Here is a 12,084-nt window from a genome sequence, read left to right as displayed (position 1 = left end):
AACTAATTAAGCAATCCTGTATTGGCAAATAATTGTAGCTTTTTACATATATTACCTGTGTTTGTCCCCTTTGAAATAATGATGATCCATGAAGAATTTTAAACATATCTACCTCACAATTTATATTCCTAAGTGAAGTCAAATCTCGACCATCACACCTACAGTAATAAAGGAAATAATTAAGAAAAGCAGTGTTGGAAGTCAGAAAAATCACACATTATCTTTTGAATCCTACCAGGAAGTTCTCAACTTGAACTGCATGTCATAACTGCCTGTAGAACTTTAAAAAAATAATATAGATACCTGGGCCCCATCTTAAGTCCCACTGAATCAGAATTTCAAGGGTTGTGACCCATACACTTATATTGTTAAAAAGCTCTGCAGGTAATTCTAACATGCAGTCACAGCTGTGAAGCAATGCTCTATACGAGGCCCACAGAGAGATGAACACATCTACCCAATGCACACACTCTTCAACAGGTATCCATTTATAAAATAAACATTATATAATTCTTTCCTGTTACTTGAAAAAAAAAGTCTCTTGCTTTGAGCAAGTTGCCACTTTTGAGGAAACCTGCCTTCAATTCCATTAAAAAAGGATATGTTTACCTTTTGTATTCATTCAAAATAATACTTCTAAAAACATCCTTTGCAGCAACATTGAAGGATTCTATTATTTCATAGGAATCAACTTCTGGAAATTTTTCTATAGAAGAAAAGACAAACCAAAACAAAGATTTTCTCTTTCTGGAAGATAAGATTTCTCTTAAGTTCACAGTATCAAATAAATTAACTATGGAAGTAAGCCAAGGGAGTTGACTCTGAACATTTAGTCCTCAAAGTAGATAAATTAAATGTTTTTAAGTAGGAGAGACACAAGTATTATACCTCAAATGCACTGTTAATGGGAACTTAGTTTGCTTTCTACCAGAACAATAGTGCTTTGAAATCAGCTTTCTATTACATTGTTATCTGACAAATCAAGCCCACCATATCATGAGAAGGTTTAACTGATATTTTTAAGAGTAGTCTCCTTAACTCTTTTGCCTTAGGATCTTTTTATCTTGGTCCACAAATAGAGGAATAATTTTTTTTTATATTTTACAAATCCCTACCGACTAGTTTTTAGTTAACATTTATCAAGTTCTTTCATAACCCAGGTAATTTACATGTTTTTTTTAAATGCCTTTAATCTTTATAGGAATTTATGAGGTAAATTCTATTACTATTATCCCCATTCTACAGAAGAAAAAAACAGGCCTAAAGAGGAGGAGTAAATTGCCTGAGATAACTCAAGTAGTAACTGACAGCTGTAACCTGAATACAGATTTGTCGGCCTAGGCTTATGCTTTTAAATGTTCAGCTACTTTATCTTACCAATTGATTTATGCCAAGTTTTAAGCACTGTTCTCTTAAGCAACTGGTTTATTAAATATAACTTTAAAGTAACCAGAACACAAGAAGTGGCCACAGAGAGATATATTAAGAATTGTGTCTTCATCAGGCAAGAATAATTTTAAATTATATTTTAATATGAATTTTTATGCTTTAACTGAGTTGCACTTGGAGATGAAAATAATTAGTAACAAAACATTTAAAATATCCCATGAACCCAGAGGGTCATGAAGGTATTCTATTATGTATTAATACAAACACAAAATCACTTTTCTTTTTAAATAAGGCAACAGGTGTTATACAGCTTCTCTCTTCTTTTTTTTATGATTAGCTCTTTTATTGTAAATTAAGAAATTATTTCCCAGGTCAAAGTTATAAAGATATTAACCTGTATTTTGTACTAAATGCTTCAAAGTTTTTTTTTTATTCAAACAGAAAGTCACAAAAATTATAATCATCGTCATCAGTTCACTCAGTCCCATGTAATTAATTTTTTTTCATCTTGGTCTTTTGTTAGCACTTTTATGAATTCATCAGTTTTCCATTAGAGTGCTGAAAATGCTTATTCATTCAGTTCAACAACTTCTAATTCTTAATAGGATGAAATATAGTGAGAAAAGACCAAACTTTTTCAATGGCAATTATAGGTAATGGCCTTAATATCAAGGCTAGCAGCAGAATTTTTGTCTTAAAATAAGATACTCAGGTGAGAGAATATTTGTCTGTTAACAGAAAAATTAACGAGAACTATATGTCATGCCTGGTACACATTCAGTTTGTGATTGATATTAAAACAATCAAATCCTTTGTTTAATTTTTAGAGAGCAAGATTCTCTAAAATCTAAATTTTACAATTCCACGTTAATAATAACAACATCAGTTAACACTTACTGAACACTTGCTATGTGCCAGGCGCAGATGTAAATGACTTATTCATTTAATCCCCACAAACCATGTATTATTAGTATTGCAGTTTTACAAATTAAGAACAAGAATTTTAAAGAATATCTTTTAGATTTTCATGACAGGATACAACGATACCCATTTTGGAGTATGAGAGTTTGATCCAGAAAAGGTCAGGAATACCTCACATTCAGCATTTATTGGTGCCCACTCTATGTCAGGTGCAGTTCTTACCCATTTATAGAGGTCAATTTAACAGTAACCTTGGGATGTATCATTATTTTAAGTTTACCAAAGATAAAACTAAGGAGTAATGAGAATAACCAATTTGTTCAAGGTCTCACAACTGAAACTTTAAAATCTATTATTTCCTTTAAATATTTTTTAAACTAAAAAAAAAAAAAAATTACCTTTTAGTTGTTCCTCTGTATCTAATCTAATCTTGTTAACGGCTTCATCTCTGGAAATCTAAAAGAAAGTTGAGGTTCAGTTATTATATTTAACATTTCTATTTTTTAAATTATTATACAATTAACACATTGTAATAGTAATCAGATTTCTCTCTCATGGTAACATTCTTTAAAATAATGAAACTGGTTATTGATTTGTAGGGAATATTACCTGTTTAATTCATTTAAATATATTTCCACACTTCCCTAAAAGTTTTCCCTAAAACTTCCTTCCCAACAACAGGAGAATGGAGAAGCAAACAGCTAGGCTTTTATTTAGCTTTCTGTTTAGAGATTTTTCATAAAAACAGGACAAATATTCATAAACAAAACTGTGTAAGCTATGACAAAAAAGAATTCCCAGAACAATTATATAAACAAAATTCAGGTATACCTACTTTATCATTCAGGTATACCTACTTTATCATGTTCATGATCTGTAAAAACTGCGTAGAGTTTTTCCATGGCGAGTCTATTTTAAGCACAAAATAAATGTCAGCATATTTGGAAACACTAGGCAGTGTCTATTATAAACAAAACTGAAATATTTAATAATCTAAAATATTTAACATTTCATAAAGAATTAAAAATATGTATTTATTGCTCTATAACACTGCTAATCTGTTTACTATTTATAATATGATACAAAACACAAATTTCTTTCTCCTCACATCTTAAGGGAATCACACACATGCCCTCCCTTCTTCATTGTTCAATTAATTTCACCTTAGATTTTTCTCTTTCTCTCTGCTCAGTCTCTCTCATATGACCAGTTGTTTTTTCCTGTTCTACGTGTTTTGGCTGTTATTGCAGGCAACGCTTTTGTTGGGGACAGTGTATATAACTCTTTAATCTCTGAGTAATGGCTGTGAGACTCATACTAATGGAAATATTAACTTTTTCAATTTACTTCAAATAAAGTGAAATAATTTTCTGGTCATTCATTCATAATTTACTGAGTGCCTATGTGCAGGCACTATTATAAGGACTGGGCATATAGTGGTGATTGTATTTCTTTTCAAGAACCTCAACAGTTTCCTTAGATATTCAAATATCTTATGCTTTATATACTCTTTTTCCTTCACACAGAGAGATATGAGGATGATCTGAATCTTCACCAGTAAACTCACTCTCCCCTTTCCTTTGAGATTCAAACTTAGGCCCTTCAAGAGGGATGTGGGTTTATCCTTTTTAAAGCATTAGACTGGTATTTATGGCAATGACTCTTAAAATAGAAGGGTGCTATTTAAGAAGTAATGCATGGACAATGCTTCCATGAGAAGTTTTTTCTGAGAGGAAATTAAATCTGGTGACACTTTCATATTTTCTTTTGTACAGATGTTCTTACTTATGAGCGTGTTTCACAATCTCTGGCGAAGGAACAAATAACTTCTGAGGTGTCCTCTTGGTAACACCAATTTCTTTTACCAACTGCTGGATGCCCTGAATTATTTGTTGTGTATATTTTACTCCCACTTTGATAGCATGGCAAAAGTCCTGCTGTAAAATATTCTCTGCAGAGGCTTCCAACATGACTAAAAAAAAAAAAGAAAAAACAAAAGGACTGCCATTGAACCTTTTACCAATATAGCATTTTCAAATACCATGACATGACATAAATACTATAGATGAATTTTATTAATCCTTTTTGATTTCTTTCCTCAGAATCAACATAATTCCAAAATATAAACAGTAGTAAATGAATAAAGAAACCTTGATATTTGAAGTTAGGTTTATAGTCTTCATAAATTTAATGAGAGATTTCTCATAAAAAATGAAATGGAAAATAAACTACGCACACAATTTTTTATAACAGCTTTATAAGGTATAATTCAAATACCATAAAATTCCATCTTTTAATGTGTACAATTGCATCTTTTTTTTAAATGTATTTAAAATGAAATTTTATAATATCAGCACAATAGGTGGCCAATAAATGTTTCCCGTTTAACAATATTTGATGTGACTTCCCACTTAATTTGGTCATTGTCACATTGTCTAATTCTTGCACAGGTGGGGAAATCTTTGTAGTGATACTGTTTCAAGTAAGCCAACTAGAGAACCCTAGCTACTACCATAAAAAGGTTGTTTTTATCGTTCTGTAACAGTAAAACTCCTGTGTAAAGCAGGGAAGCTCCAAAGTAAGGCTTCTAGCATGGTACCTAGCTAAAATCTACTATTCAGCTTTGGCTTTGGTTTCTACAAGGCTGAATAGACTCCTGCCAACTTGTGTGCCATTTCTGGCATTCCTCAACTTGTCCAAAGTCAAAGATCATGTAATACATAGTTGCCATCATAACTAATATGTTTAACCACATAATGTTATCATTAAGATTTATTATTGCCTAAAAAGTCACTTCTAAGGCTTCTAGGCATAATGGAGAATGAAAAAAAAATCTACTTATATGCTTCATATGTTGGAATTCCATCAGTCAATTGAAGCAGACCTGTGAAAGTGTAACAAAAGATATAACACTTGTGTCACTGGTGTCCTGGAAAGAGAGGAGAAAGATGGCAGGGCTGAAAAGTACTAGGAAAAAAAAATAGCTGGAAACTCCCCAAATTTGGCAGAGACATAAACCTGCATATTCAAGAAGCTGAATAAACCCTACATAGGATGACCCAAAGAAAGACACATCATAATTAAACTTCTGATAACCAAAGACAAAGAAAAAAATCTTGAAACCAGCCAGAGAAAAATGACCTTACCCATATGGGAAAAGCAAACAACAGCAGATTTATCATCAGAAACCATGGAGGCCAGAAGGAAGAGGCATAATATTTTTCAGGTGCTGAAAAAAAAGAACTGTCATCCCAGAATCCTATACCCAGTGAAGATATTTAGGAATGAAGGAGAAATCAAGACTCTTAGATGAAGGAGAAAGAAGAAAATGTGTCACCCTAAAATGGCTAAGGAAAGTTCTCTAAACAGAAAGCAAACAATAAAGGAAGAAACCATGTTAAGAACATGTTAAGCAGAAATATTGGTAAGTACAATATACTTTCCTTCTCTGGAATTTTCTAAACTGATGGTTGAAGCAAAAGCAAAAATTGTGACACTTCCCTATTGTGGTTCTAAATGTAGATAAACATAAACAAATATACATGGGGGAGGGTAAAGGGAGGTAAGGTTTCAGTTCTTCACTTGAGGCATGAAGATGCTTCCTCTGATACCATGATATGGAGATGGTTATATCCTTTTTCTTATCTGTATTCCCATGACCTCTCACTTTCACAGAATTAAATTGGAAATTTAAAAACATGCATTTAGAGCTTCCCTGGTGGCATAGTGGTTAAGAATCTGCCTGCCAATGCAGGGGACACGGGTTCAAGCCCTGGTCCGGGAAGATCCCACATGCTGCGGAGCAACTAAGCCTGTGCACCACAACTACTGAGCCTGCGCTCTAGAGCCCATGAATCACAACTACTGAACCCATGTGCCACAACTACTGTAGCCCGCGCACCTAGAGCCCATCCTCTGCAAAAAGAGAAGCCACCGCAATGAGAAGCCTGCACACCTCAACGAAGAGTAGCCCCCGCTTGCTGCAACGAGAGAAAGCCCGTGAGCAACAACAAAGACCCAACACAGCCATAAATAAATAAAATAAACAAATTTTTTAAAATTTAAAAAAACATGCATTTTAAAATTATTTATTTATTTATTTGGCTGCAACCAGGTCTTAGTTGCGGTATGTGTGATCTTTTCTAGTTGCAGCACATGGGATCTTTTTTTTTAAGTTGCAGCACACAGGATCTTCATTGCAGTGTGAGGGATCTTTGTTGCGGCATGCATGCAGGATCTAGTTCCCTGACCACGGATTGAACCCCGGACCCTGCACTGGGAGCGCGGAGCTCCAGCCACTTGGACCACCAGGGAAGTCCCAAACATGCATTTAATGTATGTAAATTATACCTCAGTAAATTCATTTAAAGAAGAGAATATGGCAAAGAAAATGAATATTACTCAGACTTTGTTTTCACCAATTAAATTTCAAAGCAATTCATTTTTCTTTTTTTTATTGTTTTATTTTTTGGCTGCATTGGGTCTTCCTTGCTGTGCGTGGGTTTTTCTCTAGTTGCAGCGAGAGGGGGCTACTCTTCGTTGTGGTACATGGGCCTCTCATTGCGGTGGCTTCTCTTGTTGCGGAGCATGGGCTCTAGGCATGCGGGCTTCAGTAGTTGTGGCTAGCGAGGTCTAGAGCACAGGCTCAGTAATTGTGGCGCATGCGCTTAGCTGCTCTGTGGCATGTGGGAACTTCCGGGACCAGGTCTCGAACCCATGTCCCCTGCATCGACAGGCGGACTCTCAACCACTGCGCCACCAGGGAAGCCCTAAATATTTTAATAATGAAATGGTAGCAATTACTTTTTTGTAGTTTTGTATCCCAGAAGTTCCATGATGATGATATTTGACTTGGACCCAATATTAACTTTAATACATGAACATGGGGTCAGATGTATATTTGGTATACCTTGACAAAAGTACAGAGTACTGGCTGAAAATAGTGATGCGGAAGTCATAAAATGGATGCTGGTAACTTCTGAAACCAGTCTCCTTACAGGTTGGTTCTGAATCACGTTCAGCCTCCTTATAATTACTCAAGACTACCCTGTGATGGTTTAAGCAGTTTCTGGTTTCATTCTTCCATCTAGAGAGGAACGGGTGAGAACAGCCAGCTGGAAGGCTGCCTATCGGGTTTCTGTGGCATGCCACAGATACAGTAAAGATCCTTAGTTCATTCCTCCAATATCTATTTAAAATTAGAGGGGTTCAAATTCTAAGGCAGATAGAAGCTATACGACCATTTAGAAGCAAGTTTATTTTGTGTCTTAATGGTAATAGCAGGTATTGACTGTTTGCTTACTAGGTACTAGGTACTATGCCGGATACTTTACAAACCTTGATTCTAATCATAAAGGCCCTGTAAAGAAGCCAAATCGATTTACTAATTGGAATTAAATGAACATTGTAACTTTCAGCAAAAAAAATTTCAGATGGAGACCAAGTGAACTTCAAATAGTAAACCAATACTCTGCTCAAGGCCCTTTCTGAGATGCTCAAATATGATGTAGGGGTCATTCGTTATTCAGAGCTTCCCCATATCTTTGGAATCCTCTCTATATTTCAATAGTTCCCCACCTTCTCAAGGTAGAATCCAAAAACCATTTCCTTGCCTCCCTTGTAGTCATGGATGCAGATGTGTCACACTTCTGTCCAATAAGATGTAAGTGGAAACTGCTATGTGGGGACTTCTGGGAAAGTTCTTTAAAAGGGAGGCTGACTTACTCAGAGGGCACACTCCTTTTTCTATTCCCCTTTTTCTTTTTTCTTCCTCCTGCCTGTAAGTTAGAAAGTTAGAAAAGTTGGCCAGAGCTCTGGTAGCCTGTTCATAAGTATGAAGATGTGGGCCACACCCTGAGGATAGCAGAGTAGAAAGCTAAAAAGAATCTAGATTTCTTAAGACATTATGGAGCTGCTGTAATTGTCCTGAACTTATTACCTCTGAATTTTTGTTACTTGAGAGAAAAATAAGTTCCTATCTTGTTTAAGCCTTGTTATTTAGTTTAACCACACAATCCCTAACTAACATGTAGACAATACACAACTCCTGTTTCATGTGTTTTGTCTATCATATATATTGATAATACCAAATTCTAACTTATTACTAACACTCCAAAAGAAGAAGCTGGAAATGAGGTGTCTCACACATTAATTGTACAGAAAAAGAACTAAAAGTTTAATAGTTTACGTTTCATCAAAATGTTCCCACATTAGAAGATCCATTGTCAAAAAGTTCCAGACATCACATGTCACATAGTAGAATAAACTGCTAAGAGACCTTAATTAATTTGTCCATGGTTAACTGCGGCAGATGCTGGGTTTCAAACCAAGGTCATTTGGACTGTTAAAGCCCATTCTTCTTCAACAGAACCAGCCCCTGATTTTCATTCATGCAATTATGACATTTTAGGTAGAAGGAGTGAAGGTGGCCCATGGTCAGAGCATTTCTTCTACTTTATTACTAGTTTTCCACCTACTGGAAATATGATACCTCTTTCTCAGAGGACAATAAACAGACTTAGAATGACTGCATTAGCCAAATTAACATATTTAAATGAATGAAACAATTAATTTACTACCATAGTTGGAACTTCAAATTTTAGACTAGCTTATCTGTCTAAAAATAATTACTAGAATTATCTTGATAATGACTTTTGTATATTTCAATTAGAGTGGTATAACAGTCTATAATTTTAGGTATTATCTGATATGAAGCAAGAGTGCTACCAAAATAGGGCAGCAATAAAACAAAAATCTTTATGGCCAATTAACAAAGCACACATACAAAAAAAGAGTTTAAATGCATTTTTAAGAAGCCAGAACTTGTAAGTAAAATCCAGAATAAATCTACCACTTAAACTACTTACCAATCTGACTTTTAGGTGCTCCAGTAACCACTAAATTTAAAGTACTGGAAGACATTTCTTTTCGTGTTGGGTTAACAACACATTCTCCATCAATCATTCCTATTCGTACTGCCCCTAAAACATATGAAAATATTGGCAACTGTTTAATAAAAACTCAGTTTTCAAGACATCTTAGTGACAGCTTCAATCCCTATCTTCAATTGTGACCACAGTAAAATCCATATTTCTATCATGGTATTTAAGGCCCACAGATTATACTACCTCACCCTACCTCTGGCCTTACTCAGTTGCTCAAGTACACCATTTCTTCTACATCTCTGTGATTATGCTCATGTTCTTCTCCTGGTCTAGAATGTACTTTCTCTAAGGCAAGTGCTTACAATCTGACCCTACTAAGGTTCAGCTTAAATGTCGATAACTCTGAGGAGCTCTCCTTGACAGCCTGACCTCACAAGACTAAACCCGCCCTTCTCTATCATTTTCTTAGCACTCTGACTATACTTTTATAATATTGTTTATAAATATCAATAATTATTTGTCTGTTTCACTTATGCTGAAACCAAGAACTGTCTCATTCATCTTGTACTGCTGATGCCTAGTCTGCCTTAGTTCCTTTGGTGCTTAGCTCAGTATCTGGCATTTAGGACAGTCAATAATTATTTACTTGATGAATCATTTGTATATTGCATGATTACAACTTATAAGAGCTGTAAGTTACAAACATGTTTGTATTATCCTGAAAGAGTATGTACTCTGACAATTTCCCAGTCCAAAAAAAGAGAAAGTCCTCTAACAGAAGAGGCAACAAAGAAGTCACAGTATCTAAAAACAAAATAATCTTTAACACCATAACATACTGCTATAAGAAACAAAACCCAAAGCAAAGATAAAAATATCTCAAAATGTTGAAAGGACTCTTCTTAGAATGTCATTTAATTCAACTCCCTAAGAAATAATAATTCAGAGCCAATAAATTTATGCCCTTGCTATAGCATGCTTATTTCTTGAAACAAATTAATGTTTATTTCTTATTTCTTGAAACAAATTTCTTGAAACAAATATAATGTTTCTTATTTTCAAAACCTAACTTACCAATAGGTCCATTCCAAGGAATATCTGATAATGAGAGGGCTACAGAAGCTTTAAGGAAAAAGGAAAAAAATAAGAGCTGAAATAAAAATATTTCATCACTTAAAAAAAAAAACAACAGTAATAATTTGAATCTTTATTTTTATACTTACCACCATTAATTGCTAGGACATCAGGTTCATTAACACCATCTACTGCTAACAGATTACAAAGGATCTGGTGCAAGGGAAAAAATTCACAGCACTTAAAAAAAAAAATCTGCTTGATTTGGGAGGATTATCATTTCGATTAACATCTTGTCCTAAAATATAGGAGTGCTATATGGTTAAAAGCAGGGCCTTTGTAGTCAAACCCCTTAATTCTGGTTATCATTTAACTACATGCTTGACCATTGACAAATTACTTAAATTAAGCCTCAAAAAGTTTCATTATCTTTAAAAGGGAAAAATAACAGCATCTTCCTAAACAGTTCTTAGGAAAATTATAGGAAATATTGTGCGTAAAGCATTTATAATACTGAGCATGTTGAAAGTATTCAGTAAATGTTAGCTATGTTAGTAAATGTTACATAAAAATATTGTCTTCTGTTTGCTAAGCATAGACAAATAAATTACACTGTAATAATATGCCTATGTCATGTACTTAGGAAAATAACTTCTTGAGGCAGTGACATCCTTGCAAAGGGAAATTTGCAAGGCATATTTATTTTTCTCAAATACATAAAATAGTTACTTAATTAAAGTATATGGGTCATTATTCTGAAAGAAAGTAATATTCACAAAGTATTAAAATATAAGAAAGTAGAGGTTTAGAGGACCCAGTGATAAAAATAGGTAATAAAGATTAGTTGTGTCAACTGTCCTAGTCTGTTACTAATATGACCTTCAAGGCCCAGCCTGAACTGTCCCCACCCACCTCAATCACTCTAACCTTTCTTCAGATTTACCAACTTCTTTCCTGCCTTAGGGCTTCTGTGCTTCCCATTCCATCTTCCTACACTCCTACATTGGCTAATTCCTACTCGTAATTCAGGTATCAGCTCAAATTGACACCAAATAAATGTTAGCTTTTAAAAATTATTGTTTTTAAAAAAACTTAATGTAAAATGTAACAGGATCACCAAAAATTCTTATTTTGTACTGTTTATAATGTTTAGCCTAGGAAGTATTAAATAGAGATTCAGTAAGTCATTTTTGATTGACCTGGAAACAAATAAACCTAAAACAGAACCTACCTGTGTATCATAAAAGTAGCCTGCTGGAAAGAGAGGTCTAATTGAACGATCTGCCAAAAGCAAAAAAAGAAAAGACATTAAATAGTTACTGACAGAAGCTGCTTCACAGTTTAAAACTTTTCCCTCATTAAACAAGCTAAAAAATAATATAACTAGCCATTCAATAAAACAAAACAATAATAACAAAAACAAAACCCTTGGACTAATTTACTGACAGGGTCAGTAAATATACATGTATTAATATTAATATACATAATGCCCTAAAGATGAAAAACTAGCAGGGCAAGAGCACCCAAGTGTAAAATTGGGGAGCAGCTTTTCATTCTGGTTCCACAGGCATCAGAATTCATTGCTTATTTGTTATTTATTTATATAAGCAGAGGAAAGAGACTTAACCAACAGTAGACCAAAAGAAAATCCTTCCTTGGTTTTCTGTGTCTGATGAATGCATATAAATATAAAGTAGAAATTTTGGGTAGAAGAGCTATAGACTACAAATGATCCTCAATATTTAAGGATGTCGAAGATTTGACAGGTTATAAACATATTTCAGTAGTCGATGAATATAATGCTTTCAGGAATTAC

The 12,084-nt window shown here is 34.2% G+C and overlaps 1 protein-coding gene across 7 annotated transcripts in view; it reads right to left on the bottom strand.

Annotated features, from left to right (window-relative positions):
- Nucleotides 1-12,084, bottom strand: part of PNPT1 (polyribonucleotide nucleotidyltransferase 1) — a 39,905-nt gene that overhangs the window by 21,166 nt on the left and 6,655 nt on the right. For 6 of the 7 annotated variants that reach the window (XR_009544119.1, XM_060169355.1, XM_060169358.1 and 3 more), the window contains 9 exons: nt 11,500-11,549; nt 10,418-10,481; nt 10,269-10,316; nt 9,177-9,290; nt 4,096-4,282; nt 3,168-3,219; nt 2,709-2,766; nt 610-706; nt 56-158 (listed from right to left, as the gene is read on the bottom strand). Coding sequence is in view for 6 of the 7 variants with exons in the window: in XM_060169355.1 (XP_060025338.1) it covers nt 56-158; nt 610-706; nt 2,709-2,766; nt 3,168-3,219; nt 4,096-4,282; nt 9,177-9,290; nt 10,269-10,316; nt 10,418-10,481; nt 11,500-11,549 (773 nt within the window). In the remaining variant the exon portion in view is untranslated. The remainder of the gene's footprint in view (nt 1-55; nt 159-609; nt 707-2,708; nt 2,767-3,167; nt 3,220-4,095; nt 4,283-9,176; nt 9,291-10,268; nt 10,317-10,417; nt 10,482-11,499; nt 11,550-12,084) is intronic. The other variant, XM_060169356.1, reaches the window with a different exon arrangement.

Source organism: Lagenorhynchus albirostris, chromosome 13 (assembly GCF_949774975.1).
Source record: "Lagenorhynchus albirostris chromosome 13, mLagAlb1.1, whole genome shotgun sequence".
NCBI classification, from domain to species: Eukaryota; Metazoa; Chordata; class Mammalia; order Artiodactyla; family Delphinidae; genus Lagenorhynchus; species Lagenorhynchus albirostris.
This window is presented reverse-complemented; position numbering and strand designations above follow the sequence as displayed.